Raw genomic sequence first — 24,606 nt, forward strand, 5'->3', positions numbered from 1 at the left:
CAGATTATTGCATTTACTTGAATGTCTGTGCCTTAAAACAAACTGCCAATTTAGGTGGAGAAAATGGTAAATGAATTTGAAAAGTACTACGGAATTTTGAAAGAAATTTCTATTTTTTCAAAGCTCCACACACTGATATTAGTGTGGTATGGGTTGAATTGAGTTCCCCTCAAAAATGTTGAAGTCTTAACTCCCAGTGCTCGTGAATGTGACTTTATTTGGAAATATGGCATTTGCAGAGGAGATAATTAAGGTGAACCCTAATCCAATATGACTGATATCCTTATAAAAGGGGGAAATTTGGACACAGACACACACAACACGTGAGGATGAAGACAGAGATTGGGGTGGCGCCTGCAAACCACCAGAAGCTGGGAAAGAGGCATGAAACAGAGTTCCCCCACAGCTCCAGAAGGAGCCCATACTGCACCTTGATCTTGGACTTTTACTTATCAGAGCTGTGGAACAAGAAGTTTCTGTACCTTAAGCCACCCAATTTTTACAGAAGCCCTAGGGAATTCACGCAATGTGATTCTTCATTATTTCTAACTTTGCGTCAATGACATCTCAGGATTTCTCTCTTCTTTAATACAAATGTGCCACATCCCAACAGCCATCAGCCATGGCTGGAGTGGGGCCAAGGTCAGCAAATGGAAGGATGAGTAGCAGAATATGAAGGGAAGGAGACAGTAGAAAACGAGGGAGAAAGAGATTTGTTCCATCTTTCCCTGGGTGACTGGACAAGAATTAGATAAGAAAAGGGAAAGGGAGAATTAAAGCCAATGAGCATTGCAAAGTGAGAAAAATGGCTTGAGAGACATGTAATTATGTGAATTGTGGATGGTCAAAAACAGAAGAAAAACATTTTAAACAATAAGGGAGCACAGGCCAGCAGAATGCTGAGCCAGTTTCCTGGATAATAAGCGAGATCCATGAAGTTACAAAGGAGTCAGAGTTTGCCCATCTAGTACTACAGGACCTGCAGGAAACAACTCGTCTGCTCTCTTGCAGACTTGGTCAAAGGATCTGTGTGACTGAGGCAAGTGTTACAAAGCTTGCCCCAAGCAGTTGCAGCTGTAGGAGGTAGTGCACCCAGAAGGGACGGGAATGTCCAGCGGGGAGACCTTTGCTCCCGCTGCTCCTCAAAGCCAGCCTGCTGGAACACAGGCACCTTCCACTTTGTGCCAGTGGCACAAAGCAGCTTGGCTACTTTTCCCAGTTGTAAATCGTGATCAGATCCCTCACAAAACTCTTCCAGGAGGCAATGGTCGCTTTGGTCTTTCTAGTGGACAGAGGATGCCTTGTAGACATTTCCCTAACTCCAAAGAGGGCACACTTTACCTGGTTCTCAGAAACAGCTCAGAAAGTTCCAGAGGTACATGAATCACAATTCAGTGAAAATCCATGTGGATGGATTATGTATAAACCAGGGCAGGGACTAGGGGGAGGTAAGGGCACAGCATTGAAGGAGGCACTCATTGTCTTGCCCAGCCCAGGAGTCAGTGTCTCCTTACATTTTGCACCTTAGTTCCCTCATCCAAGTCCCAGTCTTGGTGAAAACCAAAGTTTTTGTTTCATTCATTTGTTTATTCATTCAATAAGTATATTAATCCAGTTGAATGAGTACATGGTGACAAACTATTCATTGAGCTCATACTATAGCCCATTCTGGTTAAAATATGTTCATTAAAAAATGGTACAGTTGGTCTTAGAGCTAGGCCCCAGTCGACACACTGGGAGGGTAGTTGATTTCTTCATTAAAGTAAAAAGAGAAAATTTGCTGTAAGAGAAGGGCAAATTAATCCTATTGACCACACACTCTATGATCCAATTTATATAAAATGTTCACAATAGACAAGTCTATAGACACAAAGTAGATTTTTGGTTTCTTAAAGCTGGACATGGGGGTAGGAAGAATGAGGCATGACTATTAATAAATATGGGGTTTCATTTTGGGGTGATGAAAATATTACAAAATTGATTGTGATGATGGTTGCACAACTAAAAACGCTGAACTGTACACTTGGGTGAAGTGCACGGTATGTGAATTTGATCTCAATAAAACTTATTTTTAAAAAAGCATATGGTAGTTCACAGTAGAGATTGCTTCCAGCTATCTAACCTAAGGAAAGACTTCAAGGAAAAGATGGGTTTGAAGCTGAAGAATTTGACTCTGTGGAATCAGAGTAAGAATATTTTTTTAGAAATGGGATCTCACTATGTTGCCCAGGCTGGACTCAAGTAACTGAGACTATAGGTGCACAGCAGTGTGCTAGGCTAAGAGTAAGAGCCCTTTGGCAGGGAGAACAACAAGAGTGAAGCAGGGAGGCAGGAATTTACAGGATGCATATAAGGGACAGTAAGTCATTCAGCTCACCTGGTGTGTGGGGTCCACAGTGAGGATGGTGGTGTATTAAAGAAGGCCTTGAGCAAGGCATTCAGGAGGTTTGAGGTGGGAGGATCACTTGAGCTCAGGAGGTCAAGGCTGCAGTGAGCTATGATCATGCCTCTTCACTGAAGCCTGGGCAAAAGTGTGAGACCCTGCCTTATAAAAATAATAATTAATGAATTTAGAAGGTCTTGAATTCCAAGGGGAAGTATCCAGAATCTGAGCCATAAACAACCAAAGGATAGCCTGATCTGAGCTGAGCTTAATTTATATGCTGAAAGTATGAGAGACTAGTAGGGAAGAGACGAGAAATAAGGAGACCGCTGGAAGATTGTGCAACATCCCAGTTCATCTGCCACAAATGTGGAGGAAGTAGATACTAGCAGTGGTTACTAACTGCAAAATGTAAAGACTGTGGCCCGTGTAGATGGCAAAGGCAGGGAGATGCAGCATGCAGCGCAGCGTGGCACCAATAACTGGCAGACACCTTAGCAGACTTAGGGACTTCAACTGCAGAGAAAAGGTGAGATTGCACTAAGAACTGTGAATCAGCCCTATGGGGCTGAAAATTGACAGCATTGGGATAAGTGGAACTGGGAAGACAGCAGAAGTAGAAAAATAAAGTTCAATTTATTTAAAAAAAATAAATTGGAAACAAGGAGGAAGAAGTAGTGTTGGCAAAAAGCATTATGAGGTACAGGGTCAAGGAAGACAAGGAAAGCTTTGGCAAGAAGGGCAGATGGGGTGCAGAATTACGCTTCAATTCCAGAAAGGAAAGCACTGGGGTAGATACAAGGTTGGGGCTGGCAGAAGAGTAGCAGCTCAGAGATCATTAACACCTGATCCATTTAATTTCCTAGGTAACCAAAGACACCATGGAATATAATCTGCCTCTTCAAAAGTACACCTTTTGTACAATATGGCAAGGTATAAATAAGTACACACCTAAGCTCTAGACTTTTGTTCTATCCTCTCTGCATTTCAGTGTGGATGAATACAGTTTGGGAAGAAAGGAAAGAAGAACCAGCAGTTTTAAGCCCTTACTATGTGCTATGCAAAGTGTGTTCATTAACATTGTTGCTTTCAATCTTAAAGCATGGATTGAAGACAGGCAGTATTACCCACACTTCACAGATGCAGAAAGTAAATCTCTGGCTAAGGCGGGAGGAAAAGGGAGTTCACCAAATAAGCAGGAGCCTATCTGAAGCCTGATGCATCTGGTCCTAGAGCCAGCTTTCCATTTCCCCCCAGCCTCCACCTGTTTAAGCTTCTAGACCAGCAGGAGGAGGGAGGGGTCAGAGCAGCTGAGGGCCAGGAGAGATGTGAAAAACTCTAGGTGGAGACCACGGGGAGGGCAGAGTGTGCCCTCAGTTCGTGTGCACTGGAGGGAGCTGATATTTGCACAGTAGTCAGGGTCACATGAGTGATCATGGTACAGCGAGAAGTTCTCCCTCCCAGGGCCAGGTCACAGGGTTTGTTTCTGTTCAATCTGGATTCTTCCAGTAAAAGCTTCAACTTTCCACAGTGAAGCTGAGAGCCTCCCAAAGTGCTGGCTACCTGCTGAGCGCCCCTGTAACTCTGACACAGTAGTAATTTGAGCCTCTGCAATTGCCGTCTGCTTCCTGTGAAAGTCCCTTCCATGCCCACTGACCCTTGAGTGGGCCTTTGAGCTGTTGACGTTCAGCTGGAACTTGAAGGTAAGAATACAGCTTAAAAGAAATTCTGTACCTAACTCGTTAATTGATTTTTTTAACCTTTAGCCACATAGGTGTGACTTTATAGATGCATTTACTCAAACCAGAAAAGATCCTAAGAATCTGATAAAATAATATAAAAGAGCTTTGTAACCAAAAGCCTCCAGCCTAAAAATTCAGACCTAGATTCAGGACCCCAGGCAATCACCTCCAAAGGCTCTCTCCCCTATAATACTATCTCTGTCTTCCAACCCGATCTTTTCCCAGATACACTCTCTGTCGCATCCTCCTCCAGGGCCAGCTCAACTTCTCTGGCCAAGACTATTTCTTCTTCCATGAGAGTCCTCCTCTTATGCTAGCCATTGACCAAGACACATGCTGGGCCTGCAAGGGGACTGAACCAGATCCTGTGCTCCAGGGGTCCAGATTTATAAGCAAGTAACTATAGGACATGGAGTAAGAACTATAAAATTTTGCACACAAAATACTATAAGATCCCATGGAAAGGAGTGATTACTTCTGTTTACAGAGTCAGGGATGCCTTCACAAAGGAGGCCATAGTGATCTGGCCTGATAGGATGAAAAGGTTCATGCTGGCTGCTCAAGGGGAAATGTGTGTGTCTAAATGCCTGATTCTTCAAGGACAGGAACCATGTGCTGATGTGGCCCAGCAATGAGGGGCTTGGGGAGGGTGAGAAGGACTTGGGACTTCTCCTGTGGGAACCGGCAGATCCCTCTGCTCCCACTGCACTACCCAGCTGCCCCAATCTCTTGCCGCATCTCCTTCTCCCAGCTTTAGCCAGGTTCTATCACTCCCCGTGCAGGCCTCCAACAAGGGCAATACAGTGGGATCCATAGTACACTGGACAGCCAAGCCCTTAACTGCCCTAGTCCTCAGCAGCAGGTGCCCTTCTGCACACACTCACAGCCATGCCCATGCCCTCGGTCATCAGCTACCTGCCCAGAGCAACACCTACCACAGAGTTGGTCAATGTGTTGCATGAATGATTCTCAAGACATTATTTCCAGGCCAGAGCCCTAAGCTCACATGTATACCTGCCTACAGGTGTACATTGGGAAGTCCCACAAATACATCAGACTCAACCCCAGAATTGGACTCATCATTCCCCTCACCCCCACCCTATGGAGAAACTTCTCACTGTGTCCTTACATGGTCTTTCCTCTATGTGCACACATCCCTGGTGTTGCCTAGTGTGTCCTAATCTCCTCTCATTACAAGGATACCAAATAGGAATGGGTCTCATCCTAGTGGCCTCATTTTAACTTAATCACCTCCTCAAAGACATTATCTCCAAATACAGCCACATGCTAACATACTATGGATTAAGACTTCAACATACGAACTTAGAGAGACACAATTCAAACCATGATAACATCCGTCTTAGTTCATTTTGTGTTGCTATAACCAAATACCTGAGGCTAGGTAATTTATAAATATAAGAGGTTTATTTTGAATCATGATTCTGATGGCTGAAAAGTCCAAGAGCATGGTGCTGGCATCTGCTCAGCTTCCGGTGAGAGCCATGCTGCATCAAGACGTGGTGAAAAAATAGAAAGGCAAGTGAGCATGTGCAAAGGGACCAAACTCACCCACTTCTGGGAGATGGCATTAATCTGCTCATGTGGAATCCACCCTTATGGCCCAAACACCTCTCACGAGACCCCATCTCCCAGCACTGCCATACTGGCAGTTAAACCTCAACAGAGAGTTTTGGTGGGGACTAACCATATCCAAACCACAGCAGTATCCAAAAAGTATAAAATTTTGTAATTTTACATTTATATATATATACTTTTTGTTCATAACTATGTATAAATAGTTTTCTATAACTATGACTGCCATAACAAATTATCAAAAATTTAGCAGTTTAAAACAACACAAGTTTATCCAAACAGGTGTCTCTGCGTAAAATCAAGGTGTTGGTAGGGCTGTGTTCCCTTCTGGAGGCTCTGAAGAAGAATCCCTTCCAAGCTCATTCTGGTTGTTGGCAGAATTCAGATTCATGTGGCTGTAGGACAGAGGTCCCATTTGCCTGTTGATTGAGGTTCATTCTCAGCCTCTGGAGGCCATGCTTTGTCTTGTGTTCCCCTTTGTCTCTAAGCCATCAATGGCAAGTTGAGTCCTTCTCATGTTTCCAAACTCTCCAGTCACTTCTTCTACCACATGACTCTCTGACTGGTTCCTCTGCACCCTTGCCCACTTTTAAGTGCCCTTGTGGTCACATTAGGCCCACCTGGATAATACAGGACATGCTCATGGCCTTAAGGTTCTTCTCTTTTTTTTTTAAGACAGAATCTCGCTTTGTCGCCCTCCACCTCCCGGGTTCACGTCATTCTCCTGCCTCAGCCTCCCAAGTAGCTGGGACTACAGGCGTGAGCCACCACGCCCAGCCTGCCTTAAGCTTCTTAACCTAAATTCCACATGCAAAGCCCTTTGCCACACAATGTAATGTATTAGGAATTAGGACGTGGACATCTGTAGGGCCATTATTCTGCCTACAACAATATACATTTGAAAAAGACAGAAATACAACTCTGTGTGATAGATGTTTTCCTTGTATATTTGGACTTTTTCCAAATTTTCTGCAATGTATGCCTTTAAATTCACAATTTAAAAAAAGAGGCAATTTTTAAAGAAGGAATATAGGATTTGTATACAGATGTTGGCTGTGATCCTGGGCAAGTTATGATCGTGTAACTCTCAGCTTCCTCACATTTATGAGGGTGATAATTATTCCTTCCTAATAAAATTGTCATATGAATTAAGAGAGAAAAAGAAAAGTCCATGAAGGACCTAACATAGAAGGCCTGCAAGAAATGTTTGTTCTTATCCCTCCTCTTCTGAATTTGATCACACCGTAATCTCAGGAGTACTGTCCAAACTCCACCTTCTTTGATGTATTATAAATACAGCTGCTTTTCATATTTGAAATTTTTCAGAAATAATTTGCCTTTCATTTTCCGAAAATTGTCTTCATCTTAAAGGGCTCAGCTCAATCTGGAGGCAGAAGCCACCACGAAAACTGGCCTCGCTAATCTGGGCACCTGGTTTTCTCATCCATTCCATGAAGCAGCTGGGCCAGATTATTTTATTCAACCTCTAGCAAGCATGTACTGTTACATTTTCTGTAAGGACCCTTTCAACTCTGAAGTTCTATTACTCATATTCAGCAAAAGTTAAAATAAATTAATGTATACAAGGCACTCAGCCCAGTGATGGTAAATTGAAGTGTTTGATAAATGTTAGCTTTTAACTACTATTTCATTAGTAATAGTAGTAATAAATGTCTTCTGGAACCCCAGTAGCCAGTTATCCTTGAGTAATAGTGGCTTACTTCTTCAGCTTTCTCCTTTTGGTGCATTTAAAAGTCTTCCCTCAATATAACAATGACAAAACACACACACACACACACACACACACACACACACACACACACACTGCAAAACTGGGCAAAGGAGATATTTCTCCTACAGATGGCCAATAAGCACATGAAAAGATGCTCAACATCATTAATCATTAGGGAAATGTGAATCAAAACCCCAATGAGCTATTTATCACCCCACACCCATTGGGATGGCTATTATCAAAAACAAAAAAACAAACAAACAACACAGGAAACAACAAGTGTTAATGACAATTTGGAAAAACTGGAACACTTATGCACTGCTTGTAAAATTTAAAATGGTGCAGCTGCTATGGAAGATGCTGTAACATTTTCTCAAAATATTAAACATAGAATTACCAGATGATCTAGCAATCTCTCTTCTGAGTATATACCAAAAAGAATTGAAAGCAATAATTCAAAGAGATATTTGTACATCGATGTTCACAGAGACCTAATTCACGACAGCCAAAAGTTTCCATCAACAGATGAATGGATAAACAAAATATAAGCTGGGCATGGTGGCTCACGCCTGTAATCCCAACACTTTGGGAAGTCAAGGTGGGTGGATCACCTGAAGTCAGGAGTTCAAGACCAGCCTGGCCAACATAGCAAAACTCTGTCTCTACTAAAATTACAAAAATTAGCCAGGCATGGTGGTGGGCACCTGTAATCCTAGCCACTCAGGAGGCTGAGGCTTGAGAATCGCTTGAACCCTGGAGGCAGAGGTTGCAGTGAGCCAAGATCATGCCATTGCACTCCAGCCTGGGCAACAGAGTTGGACTCTGTCTCAAAAAATAAAAATGGTATATACCTACAGTGAACTAAGGAAGGAAATCCTATCACATGCTACAACACAGATGAGCCTTGAAGAGATTAAATCAAGTTTACAATTAAGCATAAGATTAAGCTTAATTAATAAGACATTCACAAAAGGACAGATATTATGTGATTCCACCTAAATAAGGTATATAGAGTCCATAGAGAAATAGAGTAAAATGGTGGTTGCCAGGAGCTGAGGGAGGGGGAATGGGAAGTTATTGTTTAATGGATACAGAGTTTCTGTCTGGGAAGATGAAAAAAATTCTGGAAAAGGATGGTTATAATGATTGCACAACAATGTGAATGTACTTAATGCCTCTGAACTGTATGCCTAAAGACAGTTAAAATGATCAATTTTGTATTAAGTGTATTTTACCACAACTTCTTTAAAAATCTCCTCTATTCTTTTCCCATAGGGACCCCCAACGCTGAGACACTATGGCCCTGACCTCAGAGTTGGGGAAACAGATAAAACTGAAAGAGGTGGAGGGGACCCTCCTGCAGTCTGCAACTGTGGACAACTGGAGCCAAATCCAGAGCTTCGAGGCCAAACCGGATGATCTTCTCATCTGTACCTACCCTAAAGCAGGTGACTGCGGGGCAGGAGGGACAGCAAAGACCTGCTGAGCCAGCACCGGTTTGTAACTTAAGTTAGAATTCCTCTTGAGAGGAAACCTGCTCCTTCTTATTGTTCCACAGTGGGGTTCAGAGCTCAGGACTCATGCAGGATGCCTGATATCCCTGGGGTTTCCAGGAAAGCTGCTGTGCTCTGCCATGCACTGGTCCTGGGTTGGGGGAGCCTTGCCTGTGCTGCTCCACTCCCTACAGAGATCCAAAGTCCATCCATCCCTCATGGACTTCCATCACTCATGGCTAACAGGATCCTGACCCGAGGGGAGGTTTATGCAAACACCAAGCTCTACATCTCCTTTGTTTACTCGGAACTCTTCAGGGAAGATTGTCTAACAGCTTTCTCCTTCTCACCCTTCCTTTCTGAGCCTCAGGGACAACATGGATTCAGGAAATTGTGGATATGATTGAACAGAATGGGGACGTGGAGAAGTGCCAGCGAGCCATCATCCAACACCGCCATCCTTTCATTGAGTGGGCTCGGCCACCCCAACCTTCTGGTGAGAGCACCTCCCTCTTTCTTTCTTCCTGCTTTCTTTCACTCTCTCTTCTGTTTTCCCCTGTCTTTTCTCACTTTTCTCTTCTCTCCTCTCTCTCTCTCCCCCCCCTTCCTCTTCTCTCTCTCCCTCCCTCTCTCCTTCCTCTTCTCTTTCTCTTTCTCTCTCATTTTCACTGTCATATGTTTCTTCCTTTTATCTTCCTCTCATCTTCTGTCTACATATTATTTAAGATTTTTTGCCAAAAGTGAATCACCAAGTGAAAAGGGTGTGCGCTAGGGTCAGATTCTGCCTTGTTTTCTTCTTAAGCCCTCCCTCTGATCATGTGCAACTGTAGAACATACTGAAGATGTGAGAAACTGTAAGCCATTTATTCCCTCTTCTCTCTGTACCCCAACCTGATAAAGCCCAGTGCAACCAGGAGAGTATCCAAGAATCAATAATTCACACACACATACATACACACACACACACACACACACACACACACACACGCCATTGCATTTGGAACCAATTATTTCTATTCAATAGAGAAGACTTTTCAGGTAATGCTCAACCTAGAAGTGTTTCTCTTCACATCAAAAAATAAAGGAAGCTAAAAAATATAACCAGAAGGCTATATTTCAGGTAACTAGAGCTGCTGGAACTATTTTGCAAAACAAGGATAGGAGGAAGGCCTACTTCCCTAAGTTGCAGCATTGCAGAGATCCATGTGATAGGAAACTGGAAGCACAGTAGCTGAAGCTATGAAAACGTAGTCAATGCAGCTCTAGCATGAAGTCTAGACTTGGAGCAACTGTAGACAGAGGTCCGATAAATCTCTAAAAATGTCCTGAGATAGAAAGTCCCTGATCTGATGCATACAAGACACTTGTAACCTGTACAAGGAGGTGTCTCCAAGTCAGAATAGCCTTAAAGGATTTTGCTCTCCCCTATGATCCTACCATCCAGCCCCTGTGGCTCCTCTGGCTCTCAAAGAGGAGACAATGGTCACTAGGTAGGTAACCACTGGCTTTGTAACCCAGTGCCCTGCTCTGAACTACCTGTGGGGCTCTGACCCCATAAACAGGCCAGACTCTGCCTGCTTAACCACAGTCTCACTCCATGTGCCATCAGGGCCTGCTGTTTTGTGTGTGTCTAGTCTTCTGCTCCTTGAGCAGCAGGATGGTATAATAGTTAAGGTCTACCAGGGTTTAAATCCTGACTCCATCACTTACCTCACGACGTTTAAATCTTGACTCTGTCACTCACCTCACAATGTTTATATAACCTCTCTGTGTTACAGTTTCCTTAGCTGCAAAGTGTGGATAGAATCAAGGCCTATCTCAAAGAGTTGTTGTGAGCATTAACAAATCCAATACAGGTAAAAAGCCTGAAGCATTGCCTGACACTCAGAGGATACTATCTACATGTTAGGTATCTTTACTAACCACCTCCCTAGGCCCCATGACCCCATGTGTTCCCTAATTATCTAAGACCAGCATTTTTTGTTTATTTAAAGATGGAGACTAGCTCTGTCACCCAGGCTGGAGTGCAGTGGTGCCATCATAGGTCACTGCAACCTGGAACTCCTGGGCTTAGGCAATCTTCCCACCTCAGACTCCTGAGTAGCTGGGACTACAGGTGAACACTGCCACACCTGGCAAATTTTTTAATTGTTTGTAGAGATAGGGTTTCATTATGTTTCCTAGATTGGTCTCAAACATCTGGCTTCAACCAATCCTCCTGCCTTGGCCTTCCAAGCCACTGGGATCACAAACATGAGCCACCAGACCCAGCCCAAGAACAGCTTTTGATCTTTGTTCTGCCTCCTGCCCCTGCTGCTGCCCAATGTCTTACCTCTGACAATGTGAGAGATTAAAGAAAGAGGAGAGGCCTAAGCAAGATTTCTAATGAAGTATTCTTAGCAGTAGAGAGCAGAGTGTTCAATCACTAAATCAGCATAAAAACCAGGATAGAGCTATAGAATCCGGAGAAAGAATGGTAATCAATCAGCCAGCGTGGCATGTTCTACAAAGGAATCCTGGCCTCTTTATGAACGAGGGTGCCCTGTGTGAGAGTAACAAACGGTCTCAGCCTTTATAATCTGCCCGGCCACCGACAGCTGAATGCTGGCTGGAGACTCAGCTGTGCAGTGGTTGGTTGGTTGGTTGTTTGTTTGAGACGAAGTCTGGCTCTATTGCCCAGGCTGGAGTGCAATGGCGTGGTCTCGGCCCACTGCAACCTCTGCCTCCTGGGTTCAAGCAATTCTCCTGCCTCAGCCTCCCGAGTAGCTGGAATTACAGGCACCTGCCAGCGTGCCTGGCTAATTTTTGGTATTTTTAGTAGAGTCGGGGGGTTTCACCATGTTGGCCAGGCTGGTCTCGAACTCCTAACCTCGTGGTCCACCCGCCTCGGCCTCCCAAAGCGTTGAGATTATAGGCATGAGCCACTGCACCCGGCCAGTGGCTTTCTTTCACAGCAGATAATCCCTGCCAGCCGAGGTGAGGAGCACCACTGGGAGGAGACCAGGTGCTGATGTAGACTCATGGCTGTTGGCCAAAGGTCTCAACCACCCTTGGAGCATTCTGGAGTGGTCAGGCACTACTGGACAATGGATGAGCTTGTGCTCTGCATGGTCAGTCTCCCTTCCAGGCCCCCCTTCTGCTCCTCCATCAACTCCCAGCCTCACAGACGTTCTGTGACAAAAGGGATTACATCTGTGACCCACAAAGAATTGGTTTGGAAAGACTTTGAAAAGACCTGTGTGCATGTGTGTGCATGCATGCGTGTGTGTGAACTGTATATAGGTGAAATCTAGGAATGATCCACTCCATTTCAGCAAACATCTATGCTCAAGGGCCTATGCTGCTCATAAGACTTCACACCTACTTGCCCTCAATAAGTTATGGTCCCATGGAAGAAACCAATGCAGATGATGTAACAACAAGCATGAAGCGCTATTGGCAGGGTGAGGGGAACATGGCCAAAGAATAGTTCCTGGAGGTGACAACTGAAATGATAAACTGCTGTCATTACTAATTTTCTGCCTCTGTCTCCTGCCAGACCACAAACTCTGATGGCAAGAAACAAGTTCTGTTTGACTTTGTACTCCCATGGGGCCATTTCTACAGTATTGGCTGAATTGATTTATCCCACACAGTCACATGCAATTTGGCTCAAATCCCAAGGCTAAAATCTTAGTGCAGCTGATGAAGGCCAAAAATGACCTCGTTTGCTCCCCTTCTTTCCTGCTAGTGGGCTTGGGAATGGGCCCTGCAGCCTGGGCTGTGTCATGCATACTCTCCATGCTGTGCTTCTCCACCCTGAGTCTGAGCAACTATCATGGTGTTCCTGGTGGGTGAGGCAACCCCATGGGGCTTTTCCGAATCACTGATGAGAGGTGGGGCAAGGGTGTGGTGGGACAGAATATACAATGTACCTATGTTCGTAAAAGAAAACACTGGTCAACTGCTTTATGTAAAGCCTCAGCTCCACAGTATCTCTCTCCTGTAGGGGTTTTTTGGCAGAAAAATGTGGAGCTGGAGCTGGGCTGAGTCCACCAACAGGGCTGGATCAGGAGTAGGAGCGGGGTTTCTTGCTTGTCATAGGCAGGAAGGATGACTGTGAGCCATCAGAGGACCATAATGACTGAGTACAGATTTCCTAATTAGAGGACTGGGTCTCTTTTAGGCATTAAGTGGTTACTGCCCACAGGACATTAAATCAGGTGTAACAGGAAAGAGGAGAGCCACCAGTACCAGGAAGGAAATCAACCGGCCTGCAGATCTCACTTTCTGGCAGATTCCCTGAATTTGCTCCCCAGCTTGGGACTGAGAGTCCAACTCCACCCATAACCTTCCCTTCTGTCCTCTATGTCTGCTAAGGTTTCTTATAGTTTTCATCTCTGTGTTTCTCTACATTGTGCTTCTTTAGCTCTGCTACTGTTTTTCTTTTCAGCTATGTATGTTCTGCTATTTAACCCTACTCATTGTAGGTTTTCATGTCCAAACACTTTATAAATCTTCCCAGTCTTTTTAGTAATCTCTTGTTTCCTTGATCATGTTTTCAACTTTCTCTTGCATTCCTCTGCACTTTTTTATGAGACAGGGTCTTACTCTGTCACCCAGGCTAGAGTGCAGTCGTGCAATCACAGCTCACTGCAGCCTCAATCTCTCGAGCTCAAACAATCCTCCCATCTCAGCCTCCTGAGTAAGTAGCTGGGACTATAGCTGTGTATCACCATGCCCAGCTAATTTTGGTATTTTTTTTTTTTTAGAGACAAGATTTCACTGTGTTGCCCAGGTTGGTCTCGAACTCCTGAGCTCAAGCAATCCACCTGCCTCAACCTCCCAAAGCACCAAAATTACAGACATGAGCCACTGCACCTGGTCTTCTTTGCATATTGTAAACATAGTTATTTATATTCTCTATCAGGTACCCAATAATGGAGGTCACTAAGGGTTTAGTTCTTCCACCTGTTTTTTTCTGCTCTTGTTCATAAGGCTTTTCCCTCATTTGTTTTGTAATTTTGTATAAAAAGTTTTTTTCTCCCTCTCTTGATCTCACACCTACATTGGAACATTTCCAATCTACAATAGTTTAAGTTAACTTCTGGTCCATGCATGTAGTATGAAAACAGGATTGTGGTTATGAGTTCTCAAGAAAGCCTCTTTTTCTGCACCCAGAGGTGAGGCAAGGAAATTACTTCACCTCTCTTTGTCAGTAGATGGTGTTTTTCTCTCTCACCTTTCACTGACGTAGCAGGCATTTGAGTTTCTCCTGCTAATGCATGGGTCTCTGTTCCTAATCTGTGCCTCACTAAAGCCCAGGCCTACCAGCCTCCTCCCTGAGCAGGAGTCACTGAACTGAGGACTGGGTGTCCGGTGGGTGAACCCACTCCGGGCAGCTGTCATCAAAGCCTTTGCCCACTTCTCCATCTTGCAGCTCCCTCCCTCTTCACTTGGGTCCCTGGAGGCTCCCCTGATTTTCTTATGAGCCTGATTCTGCACTTAAATGAGTGTTTGGTGTTTTCATCAGAATCTGCAGGTGTGTGATTAACAGGAAAGATCTTCATAATGTTCATGCCACCATATCACCAGCACTGAAAGTACTTGGAGACACCCTTGAAGAGTGAGCGGGACTGACCAGATGCATAGAGATGAGGGCTGGAGGGAGGCACAGGGGCCTGGGGCAGCAGGACCAGATGTGTAGAGACAGGGCTGGAGGGAGGCACAGGGGCCTGGGGCAGCAGGACCAGATGTGTAGAGACAGGGCTGGAGGGAGGCACAGGGGCCTGGGGCGGCAGGACCAGATGTGTAGAGATGAGGGCTAGAGGGAGGCACAGGGACCTGGGGCAGCAGGACCAGATGTGTAGAGACGAGGGCTGGAGGGAGGCACAGGGGCCTGGGACGGCAGGACCAGATGTGTAGAGATGAGGGCTGGAGGGAGGCACAGGGGCCTGGGGCAGCAGGACCAGATGTGTAGAGATGAGGGCTGGAGGGAGGCACAGGGGCCTGGGGCGGCAGGACCAGATGTGTAGAGATGAGGGCTGGAGGGAGGCACAGGGGCCTGGGGCAACAGGACCAGGGCACGTGAAAGGACCGAGTGTGAGCTGGCGTAGAGGTGGAGCTGAGGAAACAGACTAGAGGCAGGACAGCTTTGCAGGTCTTCTAAGGAATACGGACTTCAAAAACAGCTAAAGGTGGTTTTCCAACTTTTCTTTTTAGTGCCCACTTTTTTATTTAACAAAAATTACCATGACTACATGATCCAGCAATTCCTCTTCTGGGAATATATCCCAAAGAAATAAAAACATGGTCTCAAACAGATACCTGTACACCCACATTCAAAATCACATCATTCACAATAGCCCAAAGGTGGAAACAACCCAAGTGGCCACCAGTGAACGAACTGAGAAACAAGATGTGGATTCACACACAATGGAACAGTATTCGGTCTTAGGAAGGAGATCCTCAGCACTAACTTGACCCAGCTCCTCTGATGTGATTTGCATGAGCCTCTGATTCCCACACCAGAGTGGAAGCTCCTTAGGGAGAAGGTCTGTGTTTTTCTCGTCTTTGTTGCCTTTTCCCCCTAACCTCAGCTTAACACCACGACTGCACAAAGTGCTCATTAAGGCTTTAAAATGAGAGAGTAGAAATCATGACTCACAGGCCAGCAAGTATATATGTTTTTAGAAATGAAACAAGTGATTGCAAACAGGCCAGGTACACGAGACAGCCTGCTGCAGGCACATGGGGGTTATCTCTGGCTGGCAGGAAGGTGTGGGAGGCCTCTGCTCTCTGGTCCTAGCTGACTGTGCCTCAGCAAGACATCACCTGCCCTTTCTCAGCTTCTATCACCTCATCCTTAAAGTGACAGAGTAAATTAACTCTAAGGCCCCATCCAGGACTGAAGCTGTGTGATTCCACAAAAATGAAAATTAATAATCCCATTGTAAAATCCCAAAAGAAAGTCAAGAGACTAGCAGAAAGATAGATGGGTGATGGGATATCCTGGACAGAGCCTGGATCATGAGGTCCCCGGGTAGTGCTTGTACTACACAGATGTTTCCTCTTGAACTATTTTAAAGGTGTGGAAAAAGCCAAAGCAACGCCCTCTCCACGGATACTAAAGACTCACCTTTCCACTCAGCTGCTGCCGCCATCTTTCTGGGAAAACAACTGCAAGGTAAGATACCAACAGCTCCCTGTGACAGAAGGGAGAGTAAGCCAACCAAAGCGAGTCCTGCGGACCCCAACGCAGAACATTCGTCATCACCTTTGCCTCTCCACTGTCTCTGATGCTTACCAGCAAACAGAAAAAGTAAAGTTCTAGACTCAGCAGGACATTCACCTGAACAGTTTCAAATAGGACATGAAGGCAGGAGCCAGACTACATATTTGGAGGAAACTAGAGAAATGAGGAGGCAGTGAGTGCAGTAAGTGTAGCTGTGAAATGAAGGGGAGAAGATGGTGATCCCAGGCTGCAGGCCATGGGGAGGCGCTCTAACAGACCAGGGAGGGAAGAATGAGAGGAAAAGAGCTAAAGATCTCCCCAAACTGTAAACAGATGAACAGACAGAGCAATGCTCTTGAGGACACCCCACCTCAGCCTCTGGTAGACTCTGAGTTCCTTGTTTTATTTATTCTGTGACTTTATCTGTATGCACCACAGTGCCTAATAAGCTCCTGGCATGTAGAGGGCATTAGACACGTGCTTTTTGCATAAATACAGAAGCGGCTGTGGAGCAAGTAGAGTCAAGGGTGCAAACTGAGCTGCCAGCCTTGGTGAGAAAGTGGGGCACTGTTTTCTTAAAGGCAGGAAGGAAGGGGAAAGAAGGGCTAAGAAAGATAGTTTCTGGGGGACTGGAGTGAAGTTGGAGGACTCACATCAAATGACTTCAGTCTTTTCAGTAATGTTGGATAAGGGGACAAAAACTTCCATTTCCAGAACTATGGCAAACTAGGTATTCTGAACCCCTGAAGCACTTATATGTAAAACATCCAGGATTACTGCATTTAAAAAATCACAAGTTTCCTTTTAAATGCATAACTGAGATTAAAATAAAGTCCCTAGGTTTATAAACTGCAGAGGGAACTGAAACTCAAGTTGAGACTGGGACTCTCCTGGGGAAATTTGATGACCTGGATAATCCAACAACTTGAGTTTTAATGGCTGCACAGGGACAGGGTCAAAGCCCAGGGCACAAGGAAGCAGAAGAATGAGGAGCCAAAGCCGGGACTGCTGAAGGGCTACATCCTCAATGGATGGGTGGAGGAGGCAGAGGAAGACCTTGGGGAACCACTCCGCCTCGACCTAGGCTCTCAGCTCCCTTGAGAATGTGTAGCCACAGGTTTCCTCTCTCAGGGTTTGAAATTCAAAATTTCCCTCCTTGCATTGTCCAAGAAACTACAGGCAGAGAAATTACACAAGGTAGTCCCCACAGCCAGTGTTCCCAGGTCCTCTCTGGAGGGACACAGCCACAACTCAGACCCCCATAGGATCCCCACTTGAGCTCACCATCCCACATTACAAAATACACAAAAGAACAAGCCACCATGAGACACAGTCTTCAGAAAGAACCTGTGGAAGAGTCAGACCTCAGGAACTTCAGACAATATAATGATCAGTTGTAGAAATAAAAGAAGGTTCAAGTTGTGTGAATCAATGAAAGAGTGAATCAAAAATAAAAAAGAAATAAGATGCTACTTTCAGACACAGAATTATTAAGTGAATAAATGGAATTTCTATAACAAAAAAATATAAGATCATGGAAATTAAAAACTCAAGCGTAGGTTAAAGTGCAGAACAGCTGCACAGAGAATTAGTGAACTCAGACAGGAAGGTTTGAGGGTAAAGGTTTGAGGAGAGAAGAGAGACCTGTGGTTAGAGCTAAGAGCCAAGAGATGGAGCACGGGAGGGATTAATAAAAGGATTACCAAGCAAAAATGAAGAGGAAGAAAACTGAGGATAAAAAATTTAGAAACTCGGGGAATTTTTTAAATCAACATTTCTTGAAACCTTCTTTACTGGTGCTTGGCAGCTTGGTAAGTTGGAGAAGAGAAGATGGGCAGTAGGACTTAGTAGACAGTCATAGAGTCAGTGCTTTCAGGAGAAGTGTTTCTCAACCTTAGCACTTGCTCTAAAGGGCCTGGGACTTGATATAATCAGGCATGACAAGACACGCAGGTACAGTGGTGACTGTCACAAGGAAGAAGTGTATCCTCGCAGATCCCTACAACGGGAGGCATGGCATGTCATACAGAGCCTCACAGGGAAGCAACGGGATAGGTCAGGAGGCAGAGAGAGTGAGTAGGAGACATGGGCAAGAGCCTTGATGTGGTTTCTTTGGGAAGGAACAGATGAGACAGGGTAAGGAGGCTTGGGATTGGCCAGTTTGAACCATTGCAGCAGGCTTTCAGCCACAGGGGCTGGGCCTAGTCATCTGGTATCTGACCCTGGGGTGATCAGGGCAGGTGAATAGTGGCCCAGTGTGTAAGAGCCCAGCAGTGGAGGTGTTGGGGGTGTAGGTTCTAGGGTATTGTAGGCAGTTCCTCCAGAGTCAGCAAAACCCTAGGATGTCAAAGTATCAGATGCAGAATATAAAAGACATAATTAATACAGCACTCCTGACATTTGGGGCAGATTTTTCTTTCTTGTGGGTGGGAGCAGGGGGACCCTTCTGTGTATTGTAGAATATTGAACAGCATCCTTGGCCCCTGCATGGATGCCGGTAGCACCACCACTCCAAGTTGTGAAACCAAAAATGTCTCCAGACATTGCCAAATGTCCCCGTAGTGGACACAACCATCCCATCATCCCCAGTTGAGAACCACTTAAAAGCGAATGAATGAAAAAGCACAGCATTGAAATAGCTGCTCATAGATCTGAGATGTGTAGTCAAGAGGCCCATTGGGGATTGACGCTGTTAAAATGTGAACTGAGTACTGGATAAAAGGTCAGATTTGTTGGGAGGGTGGAGGGATGTGAAGTTGTGAGCAAAGTGGAACTTGAAGGGATGTTTGTAGGGGCAGAGCTGAAATGATTAGAGATGGAAATCATTCAAGCTGAGGAGGCCAGGAGAAAAATAGAAGCTATTTTCTTGCTCTGTGACTCAAACTCTTAAACATGAAGCTTCTGTGCATCTTTGGGAGGGTGCGAGAGGGGTCATCAGTTTACGCTGATACTGTGGAAGTCTCCTATTCACGTGGCAGGTCATAGTTTATAGAGAAAGATTTTGCTCTTGATACCAAAGGGGCAATCAGGCAATCTAATCCTCAACAATCCCTAATTGATTAGCTAATTAAAAGGACTGAGTTTGAAGTAGAGAGCAGACTGATGATGAAGCAGAGACAGAAAAAGGAGAGAGGTCACAAGGCCAAGCACCACAACACTGAGCCAGAGTGCACAGCAACCTGCAGAATGGCTCCGCCTAAGGGAACTCTGTGAAAGTCCACTTTTTATACCATCTTTTACCCACCTCTTTTCTTACCCCGAAGTTCCTTTATGTAGCTCGAAATGCCAAAGACTGTATGGTTTCCTACTACCATTTCCAAAGGATGAACCACATGCTTCCTGACCCTGGTACCTGGGAAGAATATTTTGAAACCTTCATCAATGGAAAAGGTACAGGAACATCCTTCACACCCTTGCATTCTCACTCCAGCTAGGCTGGGTCTAGGGAATCACAGGTAGCCTTTTATCCCCTAGAATGCCTGCACCTCATCAGGTGTGTCCTACCACAGACTGGGACTGGGCAAAGCAAGCTGGCCACTTTCTAAGTATATGCCCACAGCCCTCAGCAAACATCTTCCACCTGATTCAAAGCCTTTAATTAGCGTCATCCTCTTCCAAGGGGTGTCCTTGTCCCTATGTGATTGCACATAATAGACAGGAAGCCACTTTAGGGAAGATGTTGGGGCAAGTAACTCCAAGGCTGTCCCCATCTACATCACCCTCAAAATCAAACAGATCAGAACTCTTACAACATATCTAACCCAGAATTTGCGTTTTCTCTCTCTAACTCACAGGAAAATCCCTAACACTCACAAGGCTTTGTACGATGCCTACATAGACCATTCTGTTTCTTGTGTCTATTTCAGTGGTTTGGGGTTCCTGGTTTGACCATGTGAAAGGATGGTGGGAGATGAAAGACAGATACCAGATTCTCTTCCTCTTCTATGAGGACATAAAGAGGGTGAGTGAAGGCTCTGCAGAAGAACCATTTTAAAGTGGTTCTTCAGGTGCAGAGAAATTCAAAGTTGTTTCAAAGGACATCCCAGAGAATTGTAGTATTTTTTTCTGATACTCTCAGCCATTCCAGTCCAATGTTACCCTTGCCACAGGACCCAAAGCATGAAATTCGGAAGGTGATGCACTTCATGGGAAAGAACTTGGATGAAACAGTGCTAGATAAAATTGTCCAGGAGACGTCGTTTGAGAAAATGAAAGAAAATCCCATGACAAATCGTTCTACAGTTTCCAAATCTATCATGGACCAGTCAATTTCCTCCTTCATGAGAAAAGGTGTGTGGGGCCTCTTTTATCATACACTCAGATTGTCTCATAACATCCTGCCTGCCTCTTAGCATACAATATTGAGTTTTATTAATTCTAAAACAATGTACTTCAACTATTCCCAATATGTGTTTCTAATAAAAGCAGGGATTTGATCCTGCTGTAAAAGAGAGCTTTCTAGGATATTGCTCCAGTATTTGGTTGCAAGGAATAGAGAGTCCCCCAAGCCAGCCCCAATGAAAGCGGCTTACTGTGAGGATTCACACTGGACAATAAAGGAAATGCAATCACATAGAAAACTAGGAAGAGGAGCCACCACTGGTCCAGACCTCCCAGGGGCCCCTGGTTCTCAGGGTCCAGGAATCAGCAGCAGGAGGGATGGGTCTTTGCTCCAACGCTCCACCACTTACAGGACTCGGCTGCTTTTCACGTATCTATTAGGCATGGCTTCCTCTGCTGACCAGCTTCCCGTCTCTCCACCCATCACAACTTTCTCCCTCTTTATAACTTCTGATGACTCAGTTTCTGCTCATAACTTGGTCTTGACCCTTGCCCAAACCTGCTCTACTTCATGAGTTTCAACAACTACTCTTGAGAACTGCCTCATCCTCAGTATTTCTTAGTTCCTCCCAAAGGAGGAATTCTAATTGGCCCATCTAGTATTTTTTAAGAAAAAAAACTTTATCACTTTCTAATTTAAAAAGCAAAACATGTCATTGTTAAATATTAAATTGGGCTGGGCAGATTGATTCATGCCCATAATCCCACATCTTGGAAGGCCGAGGCATGAGGATTGCTTGAGGCTAGGAGTTCGAAAGTAGCCTGGGCAACACAGCAAGACCCCATCTCTACAAAAAAAATTAATTAGCTGGGTGTGGTGCTGCATCCCTGTATTCCCAGCTTCTCAGGAGGCTGAGGTGGGAGGATCACATGAGCTCAGGAGTTTGAGAATGCAGTGAGCTAGGACCTTGCCACTGTACTCCAGCCCGGGTGACAGAGCAAGACACCAGCTCTTCTTAAAAAATAAATTGGCTGGGCATGGTGGCTCATGCCTGTAATCCCAGCACTTTGGGAGGCCCAGGCAGGCAGATCATGAGGTCAAGAGATCGAGACCATCCTGGCCAACATGGTGAAACCCTGTCTCTACTAAAAATACAAAAATTAGCTGAGCATGGTGGTACACGCCTGTAGTCCCAGCTGTTCAGGAGGCTCAGGCAGGAGAATCACTTGAACCCAGGAGGCAGAGGTTGCAGTGAGCCAGGATCACGCCACCATACTCCAGCCTGGCAACAGAGCGAGACTTGTCTCCATAAATAAATAAATAAATACATACATACATACATACATACATAAAATCAATATAAAATTATATTTTTTAAAAGTCTCTCCACCAAAACTCCACCTCCAAGAAGTAACTACCAACAGTATGGGAAGTCCCTTTCTCTCTCATTTATAACATACACATTTTTTATTCACAACAGTGAAATCATGGTATACACACCACTTTGAAACATCTTTTCATCTTCCTCTTTGATTTTGCACGTGCTTGAATTTATGTTGTTGCATTTTCCAATCTACAACAGTGTTCCATACCAAACCAAACAAACCAAAAAAATTCTACCCCTTTTCTCTTTGGATAATCAGTGGTAATGATTTGTCAAGGTGCCCTTCTTCAGGCTCATACATAACCATCTTTCTATACACCCTACTTCTTCAGACTCATACAGACACAAAGATATGTAACCATAATGAAAGCTTGCTCCCTAAAATGCAGAATGGGGTCATATTTTATACCTTTACTTATCAGGATATGAGAAACCCCTCTAGGGCAAGGCAGATAGACTCATACACCTCATTGATTTTTTGGTCCAATGTTATACAAAGCTAAGGATATGTCATAATTCATCCAACTATTCCCTTAATGATAGACACTATAATTATTGTTGTTTTCAATGTTTGTTTTTATGCATAATGTTAAAGTAAATATCTTTGTGCATAAATTATTATTTCCTGATGCTTTTATTTCTGTTGCATAATTTTCTGGAAGAGGCATTGGTGGGGAAAATAGTATTTCCCCTGTTTAAAATTAGTTTAAGTTGTTGTTTGGTGAAAAATAGTATCTCATTCATATTTTTCCAAAATTGTTTTTTATTGAGATATAATCAAAATACCAAAAATGCACAGATCTTAAGTATACGGTTCAACCCATTTTGATAAATGTATACACCCACACTACCAGCACCCCAATCAAGATAGGAAACACTTTCATCACCCCAGAAAGTTCCCTCTTGTGCCCCTTTTCAGTCAATGTCTACCTCCGGAGACAACCATTTTTCCTATTTCTATTACTCTAGATTGATTTTGCCTGTTGCTGGACTTCACATAAATGGAATCTCACAGTATTTACTTTCTTGTGTCTGGTGTCTTTTGCTCAACATAATGTTTTGAGATTCCTCCATGTTGTTGTGTGTCTGTAGTTCATCCTTCTTTTATGTCTATGTAGTAATCCATCGGGTAAATACACTACAGGTGGGGCCAGGTCATGCAGGTCACTAGCTGCCTTGGGTCAGTTGTCCAGCTGACTTAGAAGTCCGTCCCCTGCACAGAGTCCCCTAGGACTGCTTCTTATTGAAGAGCTGCTCACGGACAGGTGTCCACTGAAGGGGGAGTTGGGTGAGTCAGGTACGTGGACAGGCCAGATTCAGAATGGGCACTACACCACTTTACTCAGGGACACCACGTCTTTCAATCAGAGAGTGACACTCCTGTCTTGGCTTCCTTTTTCTAGGAACTGTGGGGGATTGGAAAAACCACTTCACTGTTGCCCAGAATGAGAGGTTTGATGAAATCTATAGAAAAAAGATGGAAGGAACCTCCATAAACTTCTGCATGGAACTCTGAGCAAGATGTAAACACAATTAAAAGATGGATGGCAAGAGTGCAAATACTATCTTCAATCCTTCAGTCCCAGCCAGAAGAATCTCTGAAAGCATACTGTGAATGTATAGGATGTAGTACAAACGATCTCTGTGATGATTAACAGTATGACACTACTTCATTTTTAAAAGGGGATCATGTCTAATGTCCATTTTCCAAACTATTCTTTCCAAAGTAAGATATAAGATAGCTTAATAAACTAAGTAAAACATATGACTTGAATACAAAAGGATTGTTTCAATCTCCATTATTCTGGAAAGTGTGTCCTAGTCTCCCAGTCTATAATATCATACTACCTTGAATATAAGTCCAAATATTAGGCTATATCTATATTAATAACAAAATTTCTGGCATCTGTCCTGACCATTCAGGCACCTGCAGCCTGGTTTCAATCCTGGAGTTCTGTCTGGTCACTATCAGAAGGAACACTACACTTTGAGGGCAACCCTGGTGCAGCCAGCCCTGAGGAAACATGGCCTGAGTGCCCTCACGGGTGGGTGGGAATAAAATGGAAGTGCCCAGAGGAGATGTCAGAAGACCAAAACCTGATTAATAGTTCTAGTGGTAGGTCCTATAGGAAACAGAAAGCATGATGGTGGCCTTTTGGGAACCCAAGTTGTGTCCTGGTAAAAGCAGAAAGGTGGAGACAGGGTGACTGTCAACAATGTCAGCATGGGCATGGCTCCCAGGCATGGAGGTAACTGGGTCTTGGCTTCAATGCCACCCTTTTGGGACGCCCTAAACCAAGTGAGGTGTTCTTTTCCCTCGCTTCCCATATTTGTCCCAGTTGCAGCCCTGTTGTTATGTATTTACTCAGCAATTTCTTATCTATACCTCTCACTTAATTGTTAATTTTTGGGGGTTCAGTCTCACGCAGTATTTACTCCTAGTACCGAATGCAGTGCCTGGCACACAGCAAGTGCCCTTGAGAACTTGTGGAGGGAGTAAAAAAAATGCATGGATAAATGACGGCAACAAATCACAGATTTTCAACTTTGACCCTTTTAGTCCCAAATAGTGGCATTCCATAGCTGAGGGTAGTAGGAGCAGTTCACCCTGGAAGCAGGCAATAAGAGGAATAAATGAAGCCAACTAAAATTCTGACTGCTTGTTGTTGGATTTCATAGGATTTTTTTTTTAATTGGGTCTTGCTATGTTGCCCAGGCTGGTCTTAACTGACTGCTTTTTATTATTACCATGCACTGGCAATTCCAAAAAATGTCAGTGTTAAA

General features: G+C 44.4%; 1 protein-coding gene and 1 long non-coding RNA gene across 2 annotated transcripts in view; one reads left to right on the forward strand and one right to left on the reverse strand.

The window, feature by feature from the left end:
• The window catches only part of LOC144333696 (uncharacterized), a 298,635-nt gene that overhangs the window by 67,617 nt on the left and 206,412 nt on the right, over positions 1–24,606 (reverse strand). The window lies entirely within an intron of this gene.
• Positions 3,727–23,603, forward strand: SULT1C2 (sulfotransferase family 1C member 2). The gene is made up of 8 exons (XM_001082748.5): positions 3,727–4,086; positions 8,726–8,898; positions 9,314–9,439; positions 16,011–16,108; positions 19,420–19,546; positions 20,023–20,117; positions 20,266–20,446; positions 23,226–23,603. Exons 2-8 carry the CDS (start codon positions 8,748–8,750, stop codon positions 23,336–23,338), a joined length of 891 nt encoding a protein of 296 aa, XP_001082748.3. The 5' UTR covers positions 3,727–4,086; positions 8,726–8,747; the 3' UTR covers positions 23,339–23,603.

The sequence above is a fragment of the Macaca mulatta genome, chromosome 13 (assembly GCF_049350105.2).
Source record: "Macaca mulatta isolate MMU2019108-1 chromosome 13, T2T-MMU8v2.0, whole genome shotgun sequence".
Lineage (NCBI taxonomy): Eukaryota > Metazoa > Chordata > Mammalia > Primates > Cercopithecidae > Macaca > Macaca mulatta.

Excerpts from the sequence above, each read along its gene's own strand:
- SULT1C2 (XM_001082748.5), top strand. The coding sequence starts at position 8,748 with ATGGCCCTGACCTCAGAGTTGGGGAAACAGATAAAACTGAAAGAGGTG. Across the intron at positions 16,109-19,419 it reads TCTGGGAAAACAACTGCAAG|TTCCTTTATGTAGCTCGAAA; the intron begins GTAAGATACCAA and ends CTTACCCCGAAG. Across the intron at positions 20,118-20,265 it reads TCTATGAGGACATAAAGAGG|GACCCAAAGCATGAAATTCG; the intron begins GTGAGTGAAGGC and ends CCCTTGCCACAG.